Consider the following 27,781-nt stretch of genomic DNA (forward strand, 5'->3'; position numbering starts at 1 on the left):
CACACACACACACACACGACAGTGTCACTCTCACTTTTTCCTCTACTCCCTTCGCTTCTGGGAGAGTTTGTGCTCGTGACTGAGACGGCTTCTGCCACTGTGATGGTGTGTGTGTGTGTGTGTGTGTGTGTGTGTGTGTGTGTGTGTGTGTGTGTGTGTGTGTGTGTGTGTGTGTGTGTGTGTGTGTGTGTGTGTGTGTGTGTGTGTGTGTGTGTGTGTGTGTGTGTGTGTGTGTGGGTGGGTGGGTGGGTGGGTGGGTGGGTGGGTGGGTGGGTGGGTGGGTGGGTGGGTGGGTGGGTGGGTGGGTGGGTGTGTGTGTGTGTGTGTGGGTGTGTGGGCTTCATTCTTGGCGAACACACTGGGAAGAGAGAGGCAGAGATACTTGATGAGGACAAGAATTAATGAGAGGAGGAAAAAAGAGGAGATGGGACACACACACACTCTCTCTCTCTCTCTCACACACACACACACACACACACACACACACACACACACACACACACAAGCGCACGGTGACGGGTGTGTTTAGTATTCAGGGACGACAGTCCATTGATCTCCGGTGACGTCACTCAGTAATCTAATCATCGACAGTAGAGTCTGGGCCAGTCAGTCAATGAGAGGGCACCGCAGACGTTCATAAGACTCATAAGACACTAGATGGAATCTTTTTTGTTTGGATGGTCAGAGACTCTTTAGTTGAGACGGTTCTTCAAAACTAAAAATAAATGTTCCTAAAGAAAACTTTTCTGGTATCATCAGGGATTCGTCTTTCATCAAAATGCTTCCCTCCGTGACTATATATGCACATATACCATTACTAATAATGCACACCTAGCATTATCATAACATCACAGAATAGACGTCCGTTGAGCTGCGTCGACGCAAGAAAAGTGAATCGCAACATCCGCTCACTTCTGCGTGAATCGGGTCGATCCCCCGGCGCCCAGATCGAAATGTAATCAAGCATTAATAATTGGCACACACACACACACACGCACACACACAGACACAGAGGTGGCGACAGTCAGTACAGTAACTCCGCTGAGGAAATAGCTGCATGGACAGCGTGAGAGGAAATGAAGTCCGGCAGGGAGAGAGAAATGAGGTCACACAAAGAGGGAGGGAGGCTACCTGCTTGAAAATTGTCCCTTTGCCATCGCTTCCATTATCATTATTGCTCTGCAGTCATTTACGGGCTCATCACTCTCCTGTACGTTCTCCTATACCCTCCAACTCTGTGCCCCGCAGTCCATCTGCTGCATGTGAACACACACACACACACACACACACACACACACACACAGGCTGGAGTTCAGCAAAGGGTTGCACAAGTATCACAGTGGCCATTTGTGTAATAAATACACCGCGAGGTGTCCTGAACGCGAGGAGACGTGGCGTCAGACAAAACCTTCACGGCGAGAGAAGACAATCTCACAACGCAGTTGATTTTGGAAGGGAAGCGCAGTCGTGTCCAAATGGGGCAGTGAGCGATTCTAAAGCGATACACATTCGTATACGCATCTGAGTGTTAGTCACAACAGACTAGAGCCTCAGTTCATCAGGTTAACCTCCATTATGTTGCGTTTGAGTCCAATGTTCTCTTTGCTTGTGTCTCTGTTTTGGTCTCCTCCATCAGAATAGCTGAAAATAGACATTCTGCTGTTTTTACAGCTAATCGTTGACTTTGCCTTTCTGAGATAATGTACAGTGGATTTTTTTACACATATTTACGCTTCTTTAAACAGATCAATGAGAGGAATGAGACGTCAGCATTTCATGTCCCATAAAACCAAAACAATCACCTAAAAGAGGCTAAAAAAAGCTTCAGTCTTTGTGTTACAAGTGACCCCTGGCACATCGCAAGCAATCAATTTAAGATTTTGATTGCTGCAGCTGTAGTATTGATTAGGAGCTAAGAGTTAGTTATGGGTAGTTGTTGTTCTTCACAACCATAGAATTTGCAGCCAACAACAACTACGAAGCCAATATGAAAACCCCAAAAAATACCCACCACACATACTGTGTCCTTCACACGCAAACATTCAACTGCATGACATGTTGCGTGAGTGCCAACACCCGCCAGCGCACTGAGGGGAAAGACGGACACAAACAAGGACGCTGGAGTCCAGACGTCGTGCGCTCGCGAGCTCCAAGAGTCATGCTGGCAGGAGGCGGGGGAGGGACAGGTGGGCCAATCGGCCGCCTGGCAGTGACGGCGAGAGAGAACGGAAGGCGGGCTGAGTGGTCAGTGGAAAAAAAAAAAGACTGTAGACACGGAAAAAAGGAAGGAGACGGTGGCGATGCAATTCACGGACAGAGGGAGGTGGGGGAGGACGGAGCGGCACGAGACGCAGATCGAAGGTGCGAAATTCTGGGAACACGAATTGGCGGCAGGTCCCACAGCTACAGCTGTCGTCGCCTTGCAACGCTGATCGTACACCGGGCGATGTTCTAATGCTAGAACATGCAGCGTGGCTCTCGTCAAAGAATGAGGTGACGTTTGTTTGCCCGACGGTACGTGCTTGACCATGCCACGCGCTGCCTTGGCCGTTTGTGCCCAAACGTCGCCCCCCCCCCCAAAAAAAGGAGGCGCCAATATTTGCTACAGCTCAACTATCCTAGCCTCCATGTTTTCTGTCCATGCGACGCGTGGTGTCGCCATGTCCTGCTGTTACTCTCGCTGTGTTTGGCCGTTTTTCGCGGCGGCGGCGTGAGACAAAAAGACTCCGAGTCTGGACGACCCAAATTTTAGAAACACACATTAAGGAAGTGCCCTTGAATTTCCGTTGGATGTATCATGCAATGACGATCGAGGAATCCCTAATCTTTAATCCGACCTTAAAGCAGCCACGAGCATCGTATCGCATCGTATCGCTACAACAAAACAACAAACTACGAAGCTGAAATTTGGTCCAACCCTAGTCTTAGAAATCGGGTTAAATAACGGGCTCTGGTCGGACGCTATATGTCCAGAATGGGAACAGTGGTTGTGGTCCTCAACACCTAAGTGAAAAGAGCAAATGACCTCAGTAACAACGTCTCCATCTTATATCCACATTAGTTTGATAAAAGAAAACAGCCGTCAAAGTGTTTTTGCGTAAAATAAACACAAAAAAAACCCATGAGCGCCAACACCCTCTAGTGGCCAGAGAGGCTTTTGTGAAGAAACATGCACAATTCGATTAGCGCGGGAAAAAAATCAAAAAGTGAATAAAACATATGTGTGATCACGGGGGGAGAGGAGGGCGAAGGAAAGACGGGGACTGTCCCTCCTCATCTGCCTCCATCGCTCTCCGTCTTGATCGAGGCAAATACGAGGAGAGCAGAGAAAGGGATGGAGGGAGAACAAGGGAGTTTACTTGGGGGGTGGAGTGGAGGTGGAGAGAGTCCATCAGCTGAGTGGTAGCACTCTGCTGAGATCGGCAGTAATGCGCGAGCGGGAGCAAAAAAAAATGACGAGAGGCGAACGGCAGAGGAAGAAAGAGAGAGGGTGACGAGGACGGAGCATGCGGTCAGGATGAGAGTGCTCCCATCCCGCCGCTGCCGACGAACGCTCGGGCATCGAGCAGACGGACAGACATTCAGGAAAGAAAGAAAGAAAGAAAGAAAGAAGAGGTATTAGATGGAAAGAGATGCTTGGACGGAGAGAGAGAGAGAGAGAGAGAGAGGGGGGGGGGGCAGACCACAAGTGATCAGGTTTTACAGAAGTACCCAACCACACTTTATCTGAAACAATGGTGGAAGTCAAAGGGGGTTTTCATCGGTCGTGGGACTGTTGACGATATAAAAACCGAATTGTGCTTCGATATATCCTTCTTTTCTTATATAAATTGAAATATATAAACCTATAAAAAGGATCGAAATGAAAGGTTGGCTGTGTGTCTAACCTTCCTCGTCGTACAGACAAACTCTATTAGCAACGAAAACTGAGTAAGAAATATGAATCTTTTCACTGAATCGCAGTAAGTGTCCAGGTTCTGCCGAACAATCTCTTCGTTCGATCTTCGGAGGTCGACACAAGTTTCTGTAATCGGTCATTTCTCACACCACACACTGTGTGTGTGTGTGTGTGTGTGTGTGTGTGTGTGTGTGTGTGTGTGTGTGTGTGTGTGTGTGTGTGTGTGTGTGTGTGTGGGATGAGGCCTCAGTGGGAGACATTGAGGGGACAGGAGCTCATACTGTGATGACACATGGCACTCCCACACTATTTCCACACACACACACACACACACACACACACACACTGCACATATATAGCTCATGCACATGTCGCTGGTTGGAACTGGTCCCAGTCTTTTGCATGTTGAGATTGTCGGTTTCCTTTTTTTTTCTATATCGTCGATGTTGTTCCAAGAAGCCACGCGGCGGTGTCACACGTTACACACAACATGAGTCGGTGGCATCACGCACACACACTCATAGTGTCATCGCTTCCACTTCAAGCTTGATCCAAGGGGACTTACGTTAGTGAGGTTTATGTCAAAGCCGTAATCACAGTAATGGACACCTCAGATATGCGCAGCGGCCTCGTGCAGCTTTATTTCTTTTGCAGTTTTAGCCGTGGAGCAGTTGTTCTATTCGAAAAGCCTCGCAGCCCCACCCGATGACAACGGTACAATCCCAGTATCTGACCTCTGACCTGCAGGGGCCGCAGAACAGAACTCATGTCAGAAGGTGATGAGCAAATGTCAGAATCAACGCCCCACAAACATCCCGCCTTACCGCAGTTACATGGTGTCGGACTTTTACGCCGACGACCAAACGGCTACTCATCCGGTCTCGCGTGTTCGTTTCGCGAGATGCCGGCGTCTGCGCTCGTGTTGTGAAACAACAATTTCCGGTGTTTAACTGCAGCAGCAGCAGCAGCAGCAGCAGCAGCAGCGGAGAAAGTAGGTCATCCATACTACCTGGGCCGCGCCGCATTCGTCACTGTCATCACATCACGTACCGTGTGTGTGCGTGACGCTCTACATGTGCACGTACACATACATGTGCACATACACATACACATGTTCCCATGTTTGAATGCGGTAAAAGGACGCACTGGTACTCGTGCCGTGTGTGTTTGTGTGTGCACGCAGCTTTCGCTCGTGTATACACACTGCACTGTGTTCTGGAACAGGGTGTGAGGGGGTAGGTAAGGATAGCGTGTGTGTTAGTGTGTGTGTGTGTGTGTGTGTGTGTGTGTGTGTGTGTGTGTGTGTGTGTGTGTGTGTGTGTGTGTGTGTGTGTGTGTGTGTGTGTGTGTGTGTGTGTGTGTGTGTGTGTGTGTGTGTGTGTGTGTGTGTGTGTGTGTGTGTGTGTGTGTGAGGGATGCAGGCGTTTCGGAGGGGATGAAAAACCAATCGCTAGGAGACCCACTCCTCTTCCCCCCGTTGCTGCGGCAATGCCGAGATTCCATCAATGAGCCGGCGCCGCGTTGCCCTGGCAACACTTATGAATGAGAGCAGGTCGGTAACCGTGGAGACTCGGCAAAGAGAGGAATCGCCGGTTGCCATGGCAATGCCATGAGCCGTGGGGGTGGTGGTGACGGGGGGGGGGGGGGGGGCACACGGGCAAGCAACGTGAAAGTGGCGAGTGACCTCCAAGATCTCTGTCGTCATCATCGTCATCATCGTCAGCACGTCAGCGTCTGCCTGTAGAGTCAGAGACAACAGGAAGTCACGCGTTCCTCCGTGTTCTCACGTCTCCGTGGACAGTTTTTTGTCTCTTGGACGCTCTGTTGGTGTTCTTATTATTAATCACGGTGATTCACAGTCTATGATATTCATCCGCGCGGAGGTCGCGGCCCCGTGTCGTCCGCTTTGTTCGGTCTGTTTCTCGACGCGGAGCGAGTTCGTCGAACGCCAAGTTGCGTCGGTGGAAGTTCGACGCGTTGAGACGAGGAGACGCGTTCCCTCCGACTTCACTTCTTCTGCTCAACCGCTGCACACGTGCACATTACTGCACATGTTTAAACCGTGTGTGTGTGTGTGTGTGTGTGTGTGTGTGGTTGTTAGTGTGTGTGTGTGTGTGTGTGTGTGTGGTTGTTAGTGTGTGTGTGTGTGTGTGTGTGTGTGTGTGGTTGTTAGTGTGTGTGTGTGTGTGTGTGTGTGTGGTTGTTAGTGTGTGTGTGTGTGTGTGTGTGTGTGTGTGAGGCTGCAGGTGTTTCCCAGCAGTGCGAGCCTGTGTCATCACTGTCCAAACACCTTCTCCCTCTGCAGATGAAACTCTCCTCCTCCTCCTCCTCCTCCTCCTTCTCTCTGGAGCCTCTTTTCTCTCTCTCTCTCAGTTGAATCTCACACTTTTGACACACAGGACTATCACTCTCTTTCAATCTGCTCCCTCTTCCTCTCACCCTCCGTCTCCCAGGGGAAGCTGCATCCATCCCCTCCCTCCCCTCCCTCCCTCCATCCCTCCCCTCCCTCCCCTCCCCTCCATCCCTCCATCCCTCCCCTCCCTCCCTCCCTCCATCCCTCCCCTCCCCTCCCCTCCCTCCCCTCCCTCCCTCCCTCCCTCCCTCCATCCCTCCCCTCCATCCCTCCATCCCTCCATCCCTCCATCCCTCCCTGTGTTTCATCAGGGAAACTCTAGTCCCGTCTCCAGTCTTTGTGTTTCTCAGGACAGGACAGGACAATTCCCCCCCAAAAAACATCTCCTGTGTTTAGGTGGAAACTCTAAGAGGAGGTCCAACAGAAACACAAACTGTAGCAGAGATCTCCGGGGTTTTTATAATCACAGATATTAAATATATATAGTCACAGTGTTCAGTGTTTATCTCCAGACAAGATACAGCAGTTTAAGCAAAACAACCAAAAAACATATTCAATATTCTTTAAACATCATATATATATATATATATATATATATATATATATATATATATATATATATATATATATATATATATATATATACATACACACACACACACACACACACACACACACACAAACACACAGTAGGTTCATAGGTTGTTGGTCCAATTGACTGAGTCGGTGTAAATCTATTTGAATTAATTTTTTGAACAATTTAGCTGTCGCGAATTTTCCATCACTGCGTCTGTGAACAGTTGCGGTGCCTTGACGCTAGAGCGCGACCGACTTGGAACCTTAAATGTGCATCTATGTTTGACACTTGATGTCAAATAAATGTTTGTTATACCTTCTATGTATTTGATATTTGTAATATTTTAAAATTTATAGTTATTTATGATAAAGTTTGTGGTTAAACTAAAATATCAAGCTTCAATTAAATTTGTTTGTCATAAAGGTTTGACAACGACATCTTAGGAATCATTGACAGATTTTATATATATATATAAATCCCGATGTATCGGTATCAGGAATCTTGTACTCCCAAAAAACGAAATCGGCAACGTCCCCCAACAAATCCACATCGATCCGTCTCTACCTGACACTTCTAAAAACTGTGCTTTTCACAACAGAGTCTGGTTTTAATTCCCTTCCATTCCCCCCCCCCCCCCCCCCCCCCCCCATTCGATAACATTCCTTTTCCCGTTCTTGGGATAAATCTGTAAGTTATAGAACGTAACAGTTGCACTCATCATCCCGTCCTCCCCTATGCTTCTCTGTTGATGCTCATGCTGTCGTTCCAACATGTTCTCCCTCCCTCCCTCCCTCCCTCCCCCCGTGCCCCCTCCCTCCCTCCCCACGCCGTCCCCACCCTCCGTCCATCCCCGTCATCCAGTGATTGCTCCCTCTCCTGGCCACCAGCGAGCAGGGTCTGGCCGTTGCCAGGGGTGACTGCATCCTGGAGGGGGGTTCGGGTTTGTCTGTCGTCGCCCCCCCCCCCCCCCCCCCGAAGCTCTGCTTTCGCCCCTTAAAGTGAATTGAACACGGGGAAACAAGAAGAGGCGGTGAAATGGCACAGAAACAGAAACAGAACGAACGGCAGAGGGTTCCATCCCCGGAAATCAAAACGGAGCCTTTTGCACTTTTCCTTCATCCGTCGACTTTCCTGCTCGACACAAACATTAGTCTGAAGCGTTCACTTGTGCGCGTGCGTCGCTGAGAGCAACAGCGTCCGGCAAAAAGAAAAGGAGAAAATGAAAACATTTGAAAAATGCAAACGGCTGCGAAATTAAGACGAAGATGTTTAATGGATTTTAACATCGCACCAGTCGATCACGTGCACTTCTGCTCACGTCGTGTGTGTGTGTGTGTGTGTGTCTGTGTGTGTGTGTGTGCGTGCGTGTCTGTGTGTGTGTGTGTCTGTGTCTGTGTGTCTGTGTGTGTGTGTGTGTCTGTGTGTGTGTCTGTGTGTGTGTGTGTGCGTGCGTGTCTGTGTGTGTGTGTGTCTGTGTGTCTGTGTCTGTGTGTGTGTGTGTGTGTGTGTGTGTGTGTGTGTGTGTCTGTGTGTGTGTGTGTTGTTGGACCTGCAGCCGGACCTCGGGCCGTTCTGCTTGTTTTGCTGATGTCCAGTGTTTTTTCGCCGTCTGCAGTTTTCGGGGCCTCGAGCTCCGGCAGTTAAAAAGCCATTGAGCGAATGAGCGGCGCGGCTGCTGCCAGCGCCGTGTCGGTTAATAAATGACCTCTTACTGGAATTAGCAACCAAACCTGGAAAGAGAGGACGATGATGACGATGATGATGAGGGCGGTGGTGGTGGTGGTGAAGAGAAGGGAGGGAGGAACAGGAAGACGGATGGCAGGCGATGCCAAATAAAAAAAAAAATTCATTTATGAATTCCTTAATTTCTTCCTTAATTATTTCCATGTTTGTTAGTTTTTTCACCCTTCATTGTCGTTTACATGCAGTTTAAAAACCCAATAATATTCATTAATACGTAACAAATAAAACAATATAGTTTAAAGTTTGAACGTTCTTAAGATGTTTTCATTTAATTAAATGACATGTTGTCAAACTAAGTTGCAGCTTTACGCTGAGAAAAAAAAAAGTAATATGTAATGTAATTTTGTGTAAAATAGACTGGATTTTTGTTGTTTCGACTGCAAATGATCTCGGACTTTAAGGTCAAAGTCCGCCCACGTATCGTGCTCCTCCCCACGCCCCTCCTCCTCCTCCTCCTCCTCCTCCTCCTCCTCCTCAGTGCTTCCCCTCTCTACGCCTCCACACTTCCCTCCCTCCTTCCTGTTGGACAGACCCTGCCTGCCGCCCACGTATGTGAGACGGAGCGTGGAATTTTCCAACCTGTCTCCAACTGACTTTACACCAGAGACGCGCACACTCACACACACACGGACACACACACACACGTACACACGGGGACACACACACACACACACACACACACACACGCACGCAAAACCTCGGTGGTGAGAGCCAATGTACTGTTCCTGAATTCAAATTCAAACACGGTGGTTGTTGTTGTTGTTGTTGTTGTTGTTGTTGTTGTTGTTGTTCATCTCCAATCACGGTCAGATCTTTTTCCCGCTCGTTCTGGAGCTTTCGACGGGACTGTAGGAGTTTAAAAATGTCACCGGCTAAACACACCAGTTCGCCGACTGGTGGCGACGGTCCACTGTCCACCGGTGTTTTTGGAGGATTGTTATGTTTTTTAATTTCATTTCTTTTATGGATTCATTGATTTTCATCACTGATGAGGTCACTGCCAGTCAGATGCGCCTTAAAACCCATTTGTGCCCTTTGGCTTTTCAAATGTATGTGGTTTTATCTTATTGTACTAATGTTTTTTTTTATGCATTTATTAAATATCGCATTGTCTTCTTGACTTTTTGTTCTGTCGTCTAACGTATCTCCCCTATCGGACTGTCCTGCAGTTCTCGTCAGTAGGATTTTGTTTTCGCCTGGTCTATAAAAAGGTCATAACATTAATTAAAGTTGAGAGGCTGAACTATGTATTTCAACACATGAAATTCGTGTGAAACCTCTGGAGGAACCGGAGGAAGTCGGTGTTGGACCAAAAACAAGAATGGCAGCAGGCGACGTTTGAATGGGTTTTGAAGACATCGCGAGTGAAACTGATGGTTCTCCCTCCGTGTGTTCTCCCCCCGTCTCCCTCTTTCTATCCCTCTGCAGCATTCTGTCGTCGGTGGGCTCGCAGCTCGACCTGAGGACGCTGCGAGCCGTCCGAGTGCTGCGACCACTCAAACTGGTGTCGGGGATTCCCAGTAAGTGCGATACGCTGTCTGTATCCAAAAATGAATTAGTTATTACAGTGTATCTCTTTTAAATACATCCGACTGTAATCGGCAACCTGGACGCAGGACTCCAGTTGGACACCAGTTGGTCTCCAGACCTCCGCCGTGCACCGTCTTATCTTTCATTCAAGGCCCGGGCGCGGTACCGTGCGCTGTCCCGAATCCGTCCCGACCCGTCTTGAGTTCTTTTTTCTTTGGCGCCGTGTCCCTCCAGGCCTGCAGGTGGTGCTCAAGTCCATCATGAAGGCCATGATCCCCCTGCTGCAGATCGGCCTGCTGCTGTTCGTGGCCATCCTCATGTTCGCCATCATTGGCCTGGAGTTCTACATGGGAAAGTTCCACACCACCTGCTACGACGAATTCACAGGTGAGTTGGGATGAGGAAGTGACGGCCGGATGTTCACGCCCCCTTCTCACGGTCCAATGAACACGGATGTCAACACCCGTCTGTCTGATGCAACAATAACCTTTATCGTGTGACATCCCTCCCTCCCTCCCTCTCTCTCGGATCAGGCGAGGAGGTGGACGAGTTGCCGTGCGGCACAGAGTTGCCGTCCCGGCTGTGTCCGAACGGCACGGTGTGCAAAGGAGGCTGGATCGGACCCAACAACGGCATCACGCAGTTCGACAACATCCTGTTCGCCGTGCTCACCGTCTTCCAGTGCATCACCATGGAGGGATGGACGGACATGCTCTACTACGTGAGTCCGACCATGACACCGACTTTGGCTTTTAGAACCTGGAATTCCACGATGGTCAGTTTATTGTTAATCTTATTTCGTCTCATCTTCTGGATCGTGCTCATTCTTTTCTGTCTCCTTTACCCTGCTGGAGAATTCTAATTATCAGTCTGATGCTTCGGCTTGTTTTATAATTTCTTTTTCAATTTGAAACCAATCACAATCATCCACAGTGCCACGGTGCAAAATAGTATCCGGGGCTGGGAAAACACTAGCCTCATCTCATTTCATGTCCTTCAGCAGAAAACTTGCCCAGTCCAATCACAACTTATTATCTGATGGTGGGCGGGGTTTATACCGTGACGCGGACGAAAGCGACGTTTGTAAACGACCAAGATGGCTGCCGCTGATGAACGAGCGTTTGACTTGAAAGAACTCACATTTCTCCCACAAAAAAACTGGTTCACAGACAATGATTATGACTAAGGGCTACGTTGACCGCCTGATTGCAGCATCGAAAAGAGAGGTCCTCGTTGTTTCTCTTGGCGAATGTGGTTTTTAACAAGGTAACAGGCGGGGAGAGGAGGAGACTTCGCCATCTGACAGGCTCCCGTCATAAAACCACAAATCAGTCGTGTCTCTTATCAAGTCTTCGCAGCCCAAGTCCCTCCCCGCGTTGTCGCCTCTGTTCTCGCTGATGCACATTAGCTTTGTACTGTTTGGGGGCTTGGGGTTGTGGGGGGATTCATTGGGCTAAATGAGGCATGAAACACCATTTATTTGTCTAAAAGCCATTTTCCATCCCTCCGTCTCTCTCTCTCCCTCTCTCTCTCTCTCTCTTCATCCCTCTCTGTTTGACTTGCGTTATCCGTCTTCCCATCTGTCCTCTTCCCGCCTCTCTCTCTCTCTCTCTCTCTCTCTCTCTCTCTCCGCCTCCTTCTCTTCCTTCTCTCTATTCTGGTTCCGTCTCGCTCTATATTTAACATCTTCTCTGACGGATGGAGGACTGACTTCCACTCTCGCTCAGGCAGTCGGGAGGAAAGCGATGAAAGTTTAATAGAGAGCGGCGACAGGCTTTCACTGTACCGAAACGCACGCACGCACGCACGCACGCACGCACGCACACACGCACGCAGCGCTCCGGCGGCAGATAATAATCAGCTGATAGTTCCATTAAAGCATTACACGGGTCAACGGAGACACGACGTATCCCCCCGCCGTAACCCGATTTCCCTGATTGTCAGCGGGGAATTTGTTTTAGCGAAAGACGGAAGTGACACAGTGTCAGACAGGTTGTTGTCACTCAATCAATGTGTGCGAGGAGGAGCGGTAACGTAACGCCGCACGTGGTCGTGCATCACCACGCCGCTTGTCTCTGCACGCGAACACAAGGTCCCTGCGCCCAGGTCAGACTTACTGTCGGAAAAATAGAGTTCTCCTCGGATCGCATGAAGTCTAGAAAAAGTTTTGGTGGATCTATTAGTGTGTTTATTAGTTGTATTTTTATTATGAGATCTATTTCGCAAAGAGCTTACATTAGAACATCCAAACTGAATCCCAAATAATAATACAGTGGAGAATGATAGAAGTCGTACTTCACGAAACACAGACAAACTGCAACTGCTTAAAATAAAGGCAAGTTAAAACATTAAAAGATGATACGATTTTGAAAAATACGTGGCTCTTTCAGGTTTTTGGCCACTAGGGGCGCTGTGGGGCCATGTTCCCTCCACAGACTTTAAAGATGGATGACGTGACGGCTGTAGTGAAGTCGAAACATCTGGATCGCCCCCCGGTGGCTGGCTGCAGTATAGTTCATAAGCCCCCCCCCCCCCCATGTTAGCAGGTGGGACATGGACCAAACAAAAACGAAAAAAGGTTCATTTTAAATAAATGTTTCCAAAAATAGGTTTCTGTCATTTGAAGTAGTTCTCGTCACGCTGATGTGTGTTCAAGTGTTCGTGTTTCTGATGAGTTGATATTGGATGAGTTGATTGGTCGAGGGCGCGTGTCAGCAGATGCAGCGGAGGAGGAAACACCTTGCAAATGTTTCAGGAAAAAGAAAATGCACTGAACACGTTTTTTGTGTGTGTAAGAAACCTTCACAGGGCAAAAAGAAAAATTCATCGCAAATAATTGCAGTAGTAAAATGCACAGTACCCGTCGTAACAGGGAATGTACGGATCGAAAAACAAGGAAGTAATCCCTAGATTGACCTGTGACACTTCAAATATGCATTTAAACGTTCAACAGAACTCACGACTTTTTAATGTACTGGTTAAACCGTATGAACACGTGTGTTGTCTGTGTCTGCGTCTCGCCCGCAGAGTAACGACGTGGAGGGCAGCGCCTGGAACTGGATGTACTACATCCCCCTCATAATCATTGGCTCCTTCTTCATGCTCAACCTGGTGCTGGGCGTCCTCTCAGGGTACGGCCCCCCTTTCACGTCCCCGGGACATTTTCATGAAAACACGTGCACACGATTTTAACGTAAAAGATGAAACATTCGCTCCCGTGTTGTTCGCGTGATCCGCGCTTTGTGTGTTTTTTTGTCTCCCCGCAGTGAATTTGCCAAAGAGAGAGAGCGAGTGGAGAACAGGAGCGAGTTCCTCAAGCTGCGGCGACAGCAGCAGATCGAGCGCGAGCTCAACGGATACCTGGAGTGGATCTGCAAAGCAGGTCGGCGGCCGCACGTTCCCCACAACCACGGGCGTAGCACTTGGGGGGTTGGGGGGTGGGGGAAGGGGACAGACTACCCAGGGCATCATAGCTGCTGGGGGGCCCACAGAGACTGCTTATGTATATGGGGCCCAGAATTTTGGTGCTACGCCCCTGAGCACAACCACACCGTGTGTGCTGATGTCGTGTTTTCTTTCATTCGCTACAGAGGAGGTGATTCTGGCCGAGGAAGACACCACGGGGAACTTTGACGGTAACTGACCTTCTTCTTCTTCTTCTTCCTCTTCTTTTCATTGTGTGTGTGTGTGTGTGTGTGTGTGTGTGTGCAAAAGGTCAACGGTCAACGCCGCACGGCCACAAACAAGCTCCTGTCATGAGAGGACAACAATGTACGACCACAAGTTTGAAAGCAAATCTCTCGTGGGCTGCTGCGGCGCGCTGGCAACGTTGGAGAGATGAAGAGAGTCAAAAATCAATCTTTCTTTCTGCTCATAGGTTCGAGGCGACGGCCCACCATCAAAACCAAAAACAACAAGACGGAGCTGCTGAAGTCCGAGGAGGGGGAGGACAACCTGGGGGACGCCGTGGGTAAGAAAAAGCCAAGAGGTGGACGTGCGAGGAGATTTGTTCTCTTACGTTCATCTATTCAGGTATTCTATTCTCCTCCTCCTTCAGGCTTCGCCCGCTCCAGTATGAACGGCAAGGACGGCTCCAACTACAACAAGAACGAGCGGCGCATGCGATTCTTCATCCGCAAGATAGTGAAGACGCAGGCCTTCTATTGGACGGTGCTCTGCCTGGTGGGCCTGAACACCATGTGTGTGGCCGCGGTGCACTACAACCAGCCGGAGCTGCTCTCGGACTTCCTCTGTGAGCGGACGCACACACACACACACACACACACACACACACACACATGTCAAGACACAAACGTGTTCACGTACCGTTCACCGTTAGGAGTTGGCTCGATTGACTCTCCACCACTGGACCTTTTTAAGTGCAGTAGAGCGTATATAGAGATGGACGTAAAGTCACCGATGTCCTGAAAATGAAGCCAGTGCGGACGTTCCCGAAGCCTGTATTCTCTGTACTGACCAGCAGAGGGCGACTCCTCTGGTTGTTTCTATGGAAGTCAAAGAGAAAATGACTACTTTTCTTGATTTGTAACGTCGGTAAACGTAAACTAATTGCGGGGAACAACTGAGGCGCATTTATAGATTTCGAACTCCTCTGAACAGCAAAAAGAACTTCTCTCGTCCGTCATCGTTCCTTTCACATCCTATGTACCTAGTTGCACATGTCGCACCTAGATCGTCTCAAAAAAAGAATTCAGTCTTTTGAGGGATAACTGACGGTTCACGTCGCACTGGACCTGCTGCGTTTGTTGCCCCGAGAATTCAGTTTGAGCATCGTAGCAGCGGAGAGGTGTTCGCCGGATAAGCGCGGAAATTGAGTTTGACGCAGTGGTTCACTCTTTATTTTAGCTCTGAACCAGCACACACACGCACACACACGCACACACACACACACACACACACACACACACACACACACACACACACTGTCCCTGGCCGCTGTCCAGTGTCATTAGCATATGAAGCTGTAGCTGCTGATGGAGTCCATTCATCACCAGACTGTCATACACCTCTGGGCTCGCACCACTATCAACTTCCACTCATTTGAATCTCTCTCTCTCTCTCTCTCTCTCTCTCACCACCCCTTCCCTCCTTCCTTCCCTCCTTGCCCTTCCTCCCTCCAGTCTATGCAGAGTTTATCTTCCTCGCTTTGTTCATGTCTGAGATGCTGATCAAGATGTACGGCCTGGGCATCACGCCCTACTTCCACTCCTCATTCAACTGCTTCGACTGTGTGGTGAGTCTGCGCGCGCACACACACACACACACACACGCACACACGCACACACACACGCACACACGCACACACACACACACACACACACTGTGAGCAAATCCAGCTCCTAACTCTAGACACATTTGAGAAATAGATTTTTCTGCCGTTGCCCTGCGACGACCAAGACGACGCAGAACAGACCCAGCTTCATGTTTGTCACCACTGGGTGTGAGGTAACTGTTATGTGTGTGTGTGTGTGTCTGCAGGTGATCGTGGGCAGCATCTTCGAGGTGGTGTGGGCCACCATCAAACCAGGCACGTCCTTTGGGATCAGCGTGCTACGAGCTCTGCGACTGCTCCGCATCTTCAAAGTCACCAAGTAAAAGTTTCACCCTTATACCGTCATGCACACACACACACACACACACACACACACACACACACACACACACACACACACACACACAGATTTTTAATTGTATCGATGGCTCGAGCGCATCGCGTCGCGTTTGTGCGTCAACTTTTTGCGACGGCGCTCGTTTGGACAGATCCGTGTTCTCTCAGCGGCGAAACCTGCTGAAAAGAGAAGCCAGATCTGCTTCTCTGTTGAGTCCATGTTGGTTTGAGGAAAAGACCAGAATCCTCCACTAGAATAAATCTTTAGAATTATTTCAATGTTTTAGTAGTTTTCAATAGAGTAAAACAGTTATTGTGATATTAAATGTCTCTATATTCTGTGTCTCTATTATGTGGTCGGAGGTTCAGTTCACCATCCCCTCCCTCGCTAACCTTCCTCCTCCTCCTCCTCCTCCTCAGGTACTGGGCTCCTCTCCGGAACCTGGTGGTTTCCCTGCTGAACTCCATGAAGTCCATCGTCAGTTTGCTCTTCCTCCTCTTCCTCTTCATCGTGGTCTTCGCCTTGTTGGGGATGCAGCTGTTCGGAGGACAGTCAGTATCGGCCACCGGCTCAATTCTACGCATATTCACATGTGGGCGTCGGACTTTTCCTTTTTTTTTGTCCGTGATGGCATTTTCACTTTTTCTTCCCCTTTGCTTTGTCTCTCAGATTCAACTTTGAAGCCGGAACTCCGCCGACCAACTTTGACACCTTTGCGGCGGCGATCATGACGGTGTTTCAGGTGAGGGAGAGAGCGTATGACGGCGCGTGTTTTATGATTCTGTACACTGATTCGCACAGACTCCTCGGATGCGGTAATGCACCTCACAGATATATCATTAGCTCAGGTTCCGGAGGAGATGTTTTTTCATCTTTTCTCACTTTTCTGCGACTAATTGTAAAAAATTTAAACTCCTTTGGAAACACTTCAATACTCGCACACTCATGTAGATGTTGGGCTCGGCTGGAGCTGTTTCAAAGGGAGAGATTTAATAAAGGCCATTGTTGTCATGTCACCAGTTTGTCAGATGACTTTGTCCACGTCTCCACGTCTCCGTGCACCCGGTTGGCTTTTGTCTTCGAGCCGCTGGCGTCGCTCCGTTCTCTCTCGGTGACTCAGATGCGCTCGTCTAGTTTTCCGTCAGTGTGCTCGTATTAAATCACAATCCCCTGCAAAATTCCCCGCAGATCCTGACAGGAGAGGACTGGAACGTGGTGATGTACGACGCCATCAAGTCGCAGGGAGGGGTGAACGACAAGGGGATGGTCTTCTCCATCTTCTTCATCGTCCTCACACTTTTTGGCAACTGTATCCTCAGCAGGTTTCCCTCACTCAGTCTGCGGACGAAGCCGTGTTGATGTTTGTAAGATGCTCCTCTGTTCCCCATGACTTCCTCTATCTCCCATCTTCTGTGTCTTTCTTCTCCCCAAGTTTCATCAGTCACATTCTTTTCTGGTGTTCTTCGCCGCCACCTCCTACATTTCTCCTTAACTTCCTCCTCCACCACAGACACTTTGCTCAATGTGTTCTTGGCCATCGCTGTGGACAATCTGGCCAACGCTCAGGAGCTCACCAAGGTACGGGATCCAACCGGGAGGAAAAAAATGAATTCATCCTTATTTTAAGGAAAAATAAGTTAAACCCTAATAAATATGTTGTGGACCTGTTATTTTAGACCTCGTGGTAATCTGTTAATTATTGGAAACAACGGGAAGTTATGAAATGTAGTTAGCACATGGCGTTTCATTCCTGGTTGCTGTCTTAATTATTTTGTGATGTGCCATGTATTAAAATTGAAACCAAGATCAAGCGAATGAGACGACTCTCTTCTCCCCCAATAGGATGAGGAGGAACAAGAGGAGGCAGCCAATCAGAAGACGGCCATGCAGAAGGCCAAGGAGGTGGCGGAGGTCAGCCCGCTGTCCGCAGCCAACCTGTCTATTGCTGCGTGAGTGCGCGCAAACACACACACGCACACATGCGGAAACATGAAATGATGCACACAAACTGTACATGTACACGACATCAACACAACATTGTGACATATTCTGGTATCCTGTAAGCACTTACTTCCCGTAAGCTGAACCTAAATCCAAGTAGTCGGGGATCTAATGGGAATCTGAATCAACTTAGAATTGAACCTTCAAAGTTATTCTTTTTGAGGTGTCAGAAGCCAAAATGTCCTCATGCCCAAGCTCCTGACAAAGATAGCAATCCGAGCGTGGACAAAAGAAATGTCTCTTGCTTGCTCTTTTTTCCCCGAAATTGCACTCGCACAGAAAAAAACACTGTTTCTCCCTCGAACCGGTGTTGACTGGCAGGCGTCCGTGTACGCGACGCGCCGTCGCACCCGTTCTGCCCGTTTCCCGCCGTCCTCCAACAAAAACAACACGACTCGGCGATTGTTCTGCGAGTGAAAGGAACAAACGCTTTGTGAAGTGAAGAGGAGCGGCGCGGCGAGGCGGAGCAGCCTGTAAAACGCTGACAATAGCGACACATCACATCACAAAATGATGATCAAAGGGAAAAAAGAAAGAAACCGCCGCTCCTGTAGAAGTCACCGGACTCCTCTTCCGAAGACGGTGGCGAGCCGAGGCCCCCGTGACGGACGGATGAGAAGCTTTTGTCGCTTGTCAGTCATGTACTGTGACAGGAGTGTGTGTAATGTCTGAAGGTTATTGAATCTAAATAGGTTCTCGGCCTTGCTCAGAAGCGTGTTTGACTCTGTTTTTAATAAAAAGAAATAAAGAGCACTTGTCCCAACTAGCACCGCTCTTCTAACCTCCTCACTCCCTCCATTTTTTTCCATTCCCCCCCCCCCCCAACCTCCTCCAACAGTAAGGAGCAGCAGAAGAACAACCTCAAGGGCAACAAGTCCGTGTGGGAGCAGAGGACGAGCGAGATCCGCAAGCAGAACCTGATGACAAGCCGCGAGGCGCTCTACAATGAGCTTGAGCAGGAGGACTGGAAGGTGGGCGAGGAGGGAGAGGAGGTGAGGAAACGTACAGCCTACACACAGTTACACAGAGTTCACAACAACACCCCCCGACACCCTTAAGAGACGTGCTAGCACCCATGGGTTTTAGACTCCTCGCTAGCACGTCCGTGCTGGAGGTCGGGAGGTCGAGGCCACTCTCCCGTTACATTGGTGCCGTGACCTGGATGGGAGAGAGTTTTTTTTATGGGGGTGATGTGTAACGGTGGCCAGCCAGTCGAGTGCTGTGCAGTGTGTGTAAACCTCACTCTCGTGCTAGCGACAGATGCTAGCGCCCATGGGTTTTAGCCTCCTCGCTCGCGTGTCTGACTCCCGTGCCTGAGATATATCGGCATGACATCACAACCAGGGTCCAACGTTTTAAGGACAAAATGCATTTTTCTGACCGTTGACTTGGACTTGAAGTTATGGGGAATAGTATTGGAAATGATCACAGATGTTGTCGTGTTTCAACGGCATCTGAAGTTCATAGTACCGCAGTATTTTTTCCAGGTTTTTTGAGATATCTTTTTTTTGCAACCCGAATAAAAAGAGATGATTAATTCTTTAAAGATATATTTTTTAAGGTCTCTGGATTATTCTGTATGTAGATTTCCACAAGACCAGGACACATAAATTTAACATTTCTGCATGGCTGGATATCAATAGGGCTAAATCAGAAAATGTTTCTCATGTCATTTGGATGAACTAATCCTTTGAGATATATCTAAAATTGTAACAGCACCAACTGCCGCCCTATTACCCTCACTCAGGTGGCCTACCCCCGAAAGGCACCCGGTGACATGAAGACCCACTTGGACCGGCCTCTGGTGGTTAACCCACAGGACAACCGCAACAACAACACCAACAAGACCCAACCTGGCGAGCTGCCTCTGGAGCAGGAGTACCAGCACCAGGACATCGACCACTACCGCCGAGCCGCCCACTCCCACCACCACCACCACCACCACCATCACCATCCACGCCGCGGAGACACGAGCCAGCCAGCAGAGACCCGGGTGGAGCACGGGTTCAGCTGCACGTCCCTGGGGAACGTGGAGGGCAGCGTGGCGGGCCAACAGGGGGAGGAGAGGCACGGCCACCGGAGCCACCGGGGCCACAGGCACAGGAACAGGGAAGGCAGGGAGACTCGCAGCGTATCGCCCCGCCGCACCGAGGCGGGAGAGGGGAACCACGAGCACAAGAGGTCCAGGCAGCACCGCAGGGCAGCCAGGGAGGGGGAGGAGGGCAGGAGACACAGATCCAGGGGGACGGAGGTAGAGGGGGAGAAAGGAGAGGAAGGGGAGGGACGCAAGGCGAGACGGCATCGCCACGGCAACCAGGAGAGGAGCAGAGGGCATCGCACCAGAAGGTGAATGAATTTTTTTATATTTTACTACCTCATAAGCAGTGATGGTTAAGTTTGTCTTTGACTAAGAAATCAGGAGGCCACCTGAAACACTGGACGGTAAGTTTCTCCGAAAATGTAACGTATGTTAGATGATCATGGCTTTTGAAATGACTTCAAAAACGACTTGGGCAGGAGGGGCGAGAGACGGACTGATGTCCTGATGGGGATTGTCAACGATCATGATGTCAGAAGTGTCAAGGGATCGCACCATAGATGCTGTCAAACTAGAGACAGTCAGCTGAAGTAGTACTGATTTTGTAATATGGTGCTACATGTAATGGTTTTGGTAGGATGCACCTTCCATTGCGTAATCCTCTCCACCCTCCTCTGTCAGGGAGCACCACAGCACCGGTCCCAGTCTCTCCACCACACGACCTATCCAGCAGTACAACGAGGACCTGGACAACTTCCGCAACAACAGCAAGCTGGCCGGTGCCCACGAGCCTCCTTACGCCCTCCCGCCGGACCACCCTGACCACCTCGACCACGTCAACAACCTGCTGAACAGCCGCGATGCCGACACCCACACCCTGCTCCACAGCATGGACAGCCTGATCCTGACCAGCATGGCCAAGCCCGACTACACGACCATAGACATGCCCCCCGTCTACCCCTACCCCTCCACCAACGCCATCCTGCAAGGTGAGCATCTATGGGGGGGATCCATCAAGTGTAGGTACAAAGACAAATGACGGCGTGTCGTAAATGCGTTGACCTTGTGAAAGTAGAGACTTTGCTGAACAAAAATAACAACTAGAACTTTTCCACACCTGCCTCTGAAATCTGAAATCTCTGTTTGGTAAAAAGAAACCTGTTCTGTGTCAGCAGACAGTTAGCGTTAGCATTAGCAGTTCATGTTTCTTTATTGGCCAACACTGACGTAAACCCAGCGTCATGAAGCGATGCGGGCAGGATACTTCTGTGCGATTCGTGTGTTTACCGTCTCGCTCTGGTGAAGCTGACCTCCTTCTGTCCGTCCCTCCGTCTTTCTGTCCGCTCCTCTTCCCCCTTTCGTTTTCCTTCTCGGTTCCGCTCAGTGAACAAGAACGCCAACACCGACCAGAAGAAGAGCGAGGAGAAGAAGGAGGAGGAGGACGAGGAAGGCGACGACGGCGGCCCCAAACCCATGCCTCCATACAGCTCCTGCTTCATAATGTCCACCACCAACCCGTAAGTGTCGACGTGGCGGTAAAAACATTGCACCGCGTCCTCACAGAGGACTTGGAGAGCTAATTCTCGTGTAATGCGTCTCGTGTTTTGCGGCAGGTTCCGCAAGTGCTGTCACTACATCCTGACTCTGAAGTATTTTGAGTTCAGCATCCTCTCTGTGATCGCAATGAGCAGCATCGCCCTCGCGGCAGAGGACCCCGTCTGGCCCGACTCGCCGCGGAACAATGTGAGTCAAGCCACGCTCCCAATTGCACAGACTCATCAATAACAATCCACCTGAATATGCTTGATTTGCCTGATTAATTATTTTACTGGGATACTTGTGAAAATGTCAACAACAACAACAAAAAAATCCCTAGTATCACAATGTTAAAGAAAATGATGAAGATCCTGCATCCGCCCCTTTGTCCAGATCTGCGCTAAAATTTCACGCGTTCTTTCTCGTCCCATGTCCCATCCTTCCGTATTGTTTTGTAGAAATACATTAAGAAGGTTTTGTGAAATCCTGATCCAAACAAACACTTTGTCTTTTTTTTCATCATAAAATGGTGAAAAATGTCGATTGTGTTCACCAAAACCCCAAAGACAATGTTTTGTTTTGTCCACACACCAAAGATATTTAGTTCACTGTCACAGATGAGCAAAAGAAACCAGAAAATATTCACATTTTAGAAGCTGAAATCAGAGAATTTTGACTTATTATATCTTAAAATCTACTTGAACTGAAAAAAATCGATTGTCAAAATAGTTGGCGATTAATTTAGTAATCAATTACAAAGAGCTGAATGCTGCAGCAGTTGAGGACTCGAGGACTTGTTGCTCTCCACCGATGTCCCGGAGTCGGTTGCGCTGCAGGACAACAGGTCCTGCAACCAGCTTAGCAAAGGTCACCGCTGCTCCTGCTGTGAAACGCTTGTGTGATGGCGCTCGGCCGGATCAAAAGATGGAGGTACAAGGAACCGTCTTGTAGACTCATCCCTCCGGAGAGCAACTCGGATTTGACGGATGTAGCACTTAAAGGGACAGTTCAGTGATTTTGAAGTGGGGTTGTATGGGGTTGTATTTATGCATAGTTAATATGTTACCTTATGGAGATGGGAACAGTGGGACTCAGACTTACGCTACTTCCACTTCTCCTCCAAACTCCATTACATGACATCGCTGATCACCATCTCCGTAAGGTAACATGTTGACTATGTATAACTAACTCATACAACCCCACTTCAAAATCACTGAACAATCCCTTTAAAGTTAAAGTGTTGTACCACAGTTGTTTTTGAAAAAAACCAAAAACGACTCTACCTGATGTGTTAATTCCATTTAAACGTGGCCGTGAGGTCATAAATGTGGAAGATACTTGGAAGAAAAATATTGCCCACAAGAAAAAAATTTACTTGAATATTTATCCGATCTTAAACAAATGTTGGGAGATGACACTGAAAAGGGAACTGGTGTGCGACAAATTGATATTATAAAATGGGGTTTACAGAAAAAATAGAAAAAACGGATTAAGATGTTTGGAATCCGGATTATAGGCTCCGGTTGGTGTCTCTTGTTAATCTCCCCCCGGCTCTGTCTCTCTTTTCTGTTTGCCACCGATTCATCTCTCCGCTGTGATAATTATGATCTCGCTGTGTTGTGTTGCTCCGCAGGTGCTGCGTTATTTTGACTACGTTTTCACAGGCGTCTTCACGTTCGAAATGTTGATCAAGGTAACAACGTATCACCGAGTGTTTGTGTGTGTGTGTGTGTGTGTGTGTGTGTGTGTGTGTTAGCGTATATAATTGTGTGTTTTGCGTGTCTTTGTTTTTGTGTAATTATCAGTTGACGTCCATGTGTGGTTTTGTGAACTTATGAGTGTAGTTAGTTATTTGTGCTGCGTCCTTGCCCTTGTAAGTGCAAAGACTTGTGTGTGTATGAGTGTGTGTGTTTGCATTATTAAGTGTGTGTGTGTGTGTGTGTGTCGGTGTGTAATTGTGTTGTACTGAGCATGTTCCGTGTCTTCCAGATGGTGGTGCTGGGCTTGTTTCTCCACCAGGGCTCCTACTTCCGCGACTTGTGGAACATTCTGGACTTTATAGTGGTTAGTGGTGCTCTGGTGGCCTTCGCCTTCACGTAAGTGCCCCCCCTTCCCCTCCCTCCCAACCTCCATCCTCCTCTTCATCATCTCCACCACACACACACACACACACACAGACACAGACACACACACAGACACACACCCACACACACACACACGCACCCACACACACACACACACACAAACACACACACACACACACACACATCCCACCATCATCAGAAAGACCCTTGTCATCCAGCCTTGTGCGTCCGATACAAACAGGCTATGCTGATGTTTCCCTTCCTCTTGTCTCAACCTGGTATAACTTCAGAAATCATCACTTCCTCTTCTATCTCCCTCAATCTGTCGTTTTTTTTTCCTTTGCTTTACTTTTCCCCTCCCCACTTTTGACAGTCTTGTCTTCTTCTCTTTACCTCTCTCTCCCTCCGGCGGTCTACCTGTTCTCCATTGTCATCTCTTGTTCCTCATTGGTCATTATCACGTGGCGTTGTATCAACAGGTCTTTCTCTGCATTTCATCTGGACCACCATCACCACCCGAGATCCCTAACTAACATCTAACCCTGATTTTCCTCATCTTTAAAAATCCCAACCATCTCTGACCTACACTCTAAAATGGAAAAGGGGTTCTTTGTAACAGTTTAGCTTTTTTCTTTCTTGATGCTACAATCTTTGGAGAACCTTAGAGGGTTTCCTCCTTCTGGACGATTTCATCCACAAACTAATTGCACAGCGTTTCTTCAGCGAGGACCCTTGGAGTCCTGAAATTGAAATGAGTTTTTAGAGTGTAGTTACAGTGTCTACACCCACCTTCACCCTCCACAAACCTCGAGCCACCCTAACAACTACCCCAAACATAAATACTGTCTGATTTAATCAACTATAAATCACCGCCTGCTCCTTATCAACATTTTCTCCTCCCAATCTTCCTTGGTCCCATTCCCTTGTGTCCCCTATTCGCCAATCCATGCCGCTCTGATATTTCCACAAACCAGGCCGTGAGTCATCCCTTCCTCTTTTCTTGCATCTAAAGTCCCGACTTTGACCCCCCCCCCCAAACCTTTGCTTCCCAACACACACAACCCCCCTCCCCCAGGTCCTCTACAGCTTTGGTCCCTGCTGATGCCTTCACCTCCTTTCAGATATCTCTACACCCCCCTTCATTACAGCTCCTCCTCCTCCTCTCTCATTACCATTACATTTTCAGCATCTATGGTTTTTCCCCACCCCATCCCCCTTACGACCCTCTTAATTAATCCTAACATACAGCAGACTATAACAATCGTTGGACAATCTACTGTTTAGTGGGTATAATCCAGCAAAATAAGATAGAATTTGACTTATTGGTGATGCATTTAGAATTTATATCATGGGGTCACCAAAGTTATTTTGGTTTATCCATGAATGTTTCGACAAAATTTTATTTCAATAGTTGTTTAGATATTTTACTCAAAACCAAAAATCATTAATCTCATGGTAGAGCTACCGGAGGAATCAGGGGATCGTCAAAGTCAGTGTAGGATTCATCCTTTGGCGACCATGAATATCTATGATTTCATGGAAATGTCAGTGTTGGACCTTCTTATGTTGGATTGAAGCAATCTGCTCACTACCTTGGACCATTTCTAATTTGTTGCACAATTGTCATGCTGTATGTTAGGAAAGGTTTACCCATTGCTGCTGTTATCTCCACTCAGCTCCTTCCACCTCCCTCCTTCACCCCTGTCTGAGTGTAACCCCTGTAGTTAATAACTACCCCTTCTACCCCTCCAAACTCCACCACTTCCAACCCACACCTCTCCAACAGCCATTAAAGCCAGCATCCTGCCACCAAACCAAAACCACACCCTTGCCTCCTGCCCATCTCATCTTCCCCCAATCCTCCGGGCTGGAGGTCCCGGACAGTCAGTCCGTGGGGGTGAGGGCGCCCCAGACACCTTTAACCCTTTAAGTGCCCAGGCTATCCGTCCGCCACAGGGAGGAGCACCGCCAGGGCCAATCGGTTCACCCCCCCTTGTCTCTTTCTTTGTACCCACACACACACCAAACACAAACACACACACACACACATGTGCTGTTCTGGCCAAGTTAAAGTACCCGGAGTCACAGGTATTTAACTCTCCTTCCTCTGCACGACCCGGGGAAAACAGAATGAACGTGGGAGGGCAGCATGCTGGGGGAGGGTGTGGTGGGTGGAATGATTTGTTATTATGCTGAGGCAGTGTATAGGTAAATACATATGAATTAAATATGTATGATTTCTATGATATACGCACCTGAGTAGGACTGGGTGAGTGAGAGAGAAGCAGTGAGTGTGTGTGCATCTTCCTCTGCTCTGTGGATGGTCAGTGCATGTCTGCCTGGGTGGCTGCATGAACCAGAGCAAAACCTAGTGATGCAGGGTTAGACGGCATCACTCAGAAAACTGTGTCTACGATGCTCGGAGTTGGTCCCAGGCAAAGAATATGCTCAGATAGATTCCACGAAACGTCTAGCAAAGCAAATATTAGAGGTGGTGCCACTGCAGAGACGATGAGATAGAAGATAAACCATAGAGATCATCCGCAATCTGAACTGCACAGTCATGTCGAATGGTCTATGAGCCTGTAAAGGTAAGGTTGATGGTTAGGGTGACATGGCAGAGAACCAGTACGATTACTTAATCCATTTAAGTACACAAACTTGACGCACTTACCAGGTCCTCCGCTGACCTCTTGCGGCCATAACTACCACTAGAGGTCAGCTGTTTTTTTAAAACAACCACATACGTCGTACTACCCTACTTCAAAAACAACCTAGTTGGAGGACAGCCTTAACATTTTAGTTTGGTCAATGTCTCATCTGCTAACATGGAGAGGGGGCGGGGTTTATGACACATACTGCAGCCAGCCACAGGGGGGGCGATCCAGATGTTTGGCTTCACTTTTGGGGAAGTCAAGGAGTAAAGAGGACGGGGAAGGTGCACATACAAGAGGCTGAAGGCACGGCCCAGAGGCGACTTGAGGTATTGCAGATTTGAAGTGAAATATTACTTTATCTGGTTTATCTGTGCTGAAGTTCTGTACAGTTATATCATGTTCGCAATTTTACATTATTCCTTATAAAAATCCTTATTATTTTGTCATAAAACGCACATATACAGTAAGAGATGTCTGATATTTTGCTTGGTTTTCAAATTAAAAGTACCATAGCAAACCAGTCACTGGTTGGCAGAAAGATAATTAATGATTCATTTACTGTTTTGACAGATCAGGAACTCATCACACTTTCACTTGGTTCACAGTAGAAATGTTCCACCGAAGTGAAATATCACCTGAACAAGACTCACAAGAGGCATAAAGAGACGTTATCTAATTATATTTACGCCATCTGGCTGATGAGTTTTGTTACAGGAAGTTGAGAATCACTCCACCGCTGCACCCGCCACAGCATGACCCCCACCCACCCCACAACCCCCTCGCCGAAAAGAGGGTGCCTCCACCCTGCCATCACTGATCTCCTTCTCCTCTCAGTTTCTGAGCTTCTCTCCTCCCCTCCCTTGCCCTCTCACTCCTTCAATTGCCCTTTCCACCCCAACTTTTAAGGCGCTCCCTTACCTCCGCTGCCTCTCTCCACCACCATCTCTCCTCCTCACTGCCACCATCTGCTCCAGGGCCGGGCTGTAGTACGGTTTTGCTTTTGGGCGGGGGGGGGGGGGGGGGGGGGGGGGGGCTTCACACCTTCGCACCTACGAAATGATCTCTGTGACGCATGACATTGTTTAAATGCAGGTACGCGACGGAACCATTGTACAGAGTTTTTTGTTTTTAGCATGGTCGAGAGTGCAATGGCTTTCTTATCTATTCTGGGATTTTAAAACACACCAGTTGACGCTTCTGGCACCCCGTCATACTTCCTAACAAATGCTGAATGAGCCGCGGGCGTTGTCGGGGGAAGTGCATGCGGTCGCGGTACTCCGCGAGAATGCCTTGTCTTTTCTGTTGACGGTGTGCGTGTATGGGCACAATACACACAAGTCCTGGTTTCTTGAGGCCCCTCCGCTCGTCCGCCGAGCGCTTTGCCTACATGTGCTCGGACGTGTCAAGAAAACCTGGAACCGGCCACTTGTGCAGCTTTTTCCCCTGCGCAGATGTGCATGCAAAAGAAGCTTTGATAAAATCCCGCCAGATGATCACAGATCTAATGAGAGCAATTTGCTGCCGACGGCCCGGCCTAATTGATCATTATGCTGTGATAAGATAAGAATCGGTGTAGACGGATGCAGCAATCGAGTTTCCTCCTCCGACCGTGAAGGTAATGCTTCATAGAGCGGGTGGCGGAGCAGGCCACGGATGAAGACGTCCGAGGGGAGAGGAGGGAGGTCTGCATGTCCACACTCTCACCCGGGGGCTGAATACAGCGTAGTTGGGAGG

At 48.8% G+C, this 27,781-nt stretch overlaps 1 protein-coding gene across 26 annotated transcripts in view; it reads left to right on the forward strand.

The window, feature by feature from the left end:
- cacna1ab (calcium channel, voltage-dependent, P/Q type, alpha 1A subunit, b) overlaps nt 1–27,781 on the forward strand; it is a 106,226-nt gene that overhangs the window by 28,493 nt on the left and 49,952 nt on the right. For 19 of the 26 annotated variants that reach the window (XM_035637384.2, XM_035637385.2, XM_035637359.2 and 16 more), the window contains exons 4-26: nt 10,000–10,091; nt 10,336–10,488; nt 10,635–10,822; nt 13,129–13,232; nt 13,368–13,483; nt 13,692–13,736; nt 13,979–14,071; nt 14,159–14,353; nt 15,243–15,355; nt 15,601–15,713; nt 16,151–16,282; nt 16,401–16,473; nt 16,920–17,040; nt 17,242–17,309; nt 17,574–17,680; nt 18,571–18,724; nt 19,480–20,078; nt 20,452–20,759; nt 21,155–21,287; nt 21,384–21,513; nt 22,940–22,999; nt 23,296–23,402; nt 24,365–24,367. In XM_035637384.2, coding sequence (XP_035493277.2) covers nt 10,000–10,091; nt 10,336–10,488; nt 10,635–10,822; nt 13,129–13,232; nt 13,368–13,483; nt 13,692–13,736; nt 13,979–14,071; nt 14,159–14,353; nt 15,243–15,355; nt 15,601–15,713; nt 16,151–16,282; nt 16,401–16,473; nt 16,920–17,040; nt 17,242–17,309; nt 17,574–17,680; nt 18,571–18,724; nt 19,480–20,078; nt 20,452–20,759; nt 21,155–21,287; nt 21,384–21,513; nt 22,940–22,999; nt 23,296–23,402; nt 24,365–24,367 — 3,207 coding nt within the window. The remainder of the gene's footprint in view (nt 1–9,999; nt 10,092–10,335; nt 10,489–10,634; nt 10,823–13,128; nt 13,233–13,367; nt 13,484–13,691; nt 13,737–13,978; nt 14,072–14,158; nt 14,354–15,242; nt 15,356–15,600; nt 15,714–16,150; nt 16,283–16,400; nt 16,474–16,919; nt 17,041–17,241; nt 17,310–17,573; nt 17,681–18,570; nt 18,725–19,479; nt 20,079–20,451; nt 20,760–21,154; nt 21,288–21,383; nt 21,514–22,939; nt 23,000–23,295; nt 23,403–24,364; nt 24,368–27,781) is intronic. The other 7 variants (XM_035637361.2, XM_047333961.1, XM_035637366.2 and 4 more) reach the window with 1 other exon arrangement.

Source organism: Scophthalmus maximus, chromosome 8 (assembly GCF_022379125.1).
Source record: "Scophthalmus maximus strain ysfricsl-2021 chromosome 8, ASM2237912v1, whole genome shotgun sequence".
Taxonomy (NCBI): Eukaryota; Metazoa; Chordata; class Actinopteri; order Pleuronectiformes; family Scophthalmidae; genus Scophthalmus; species Scophthalmus maximus.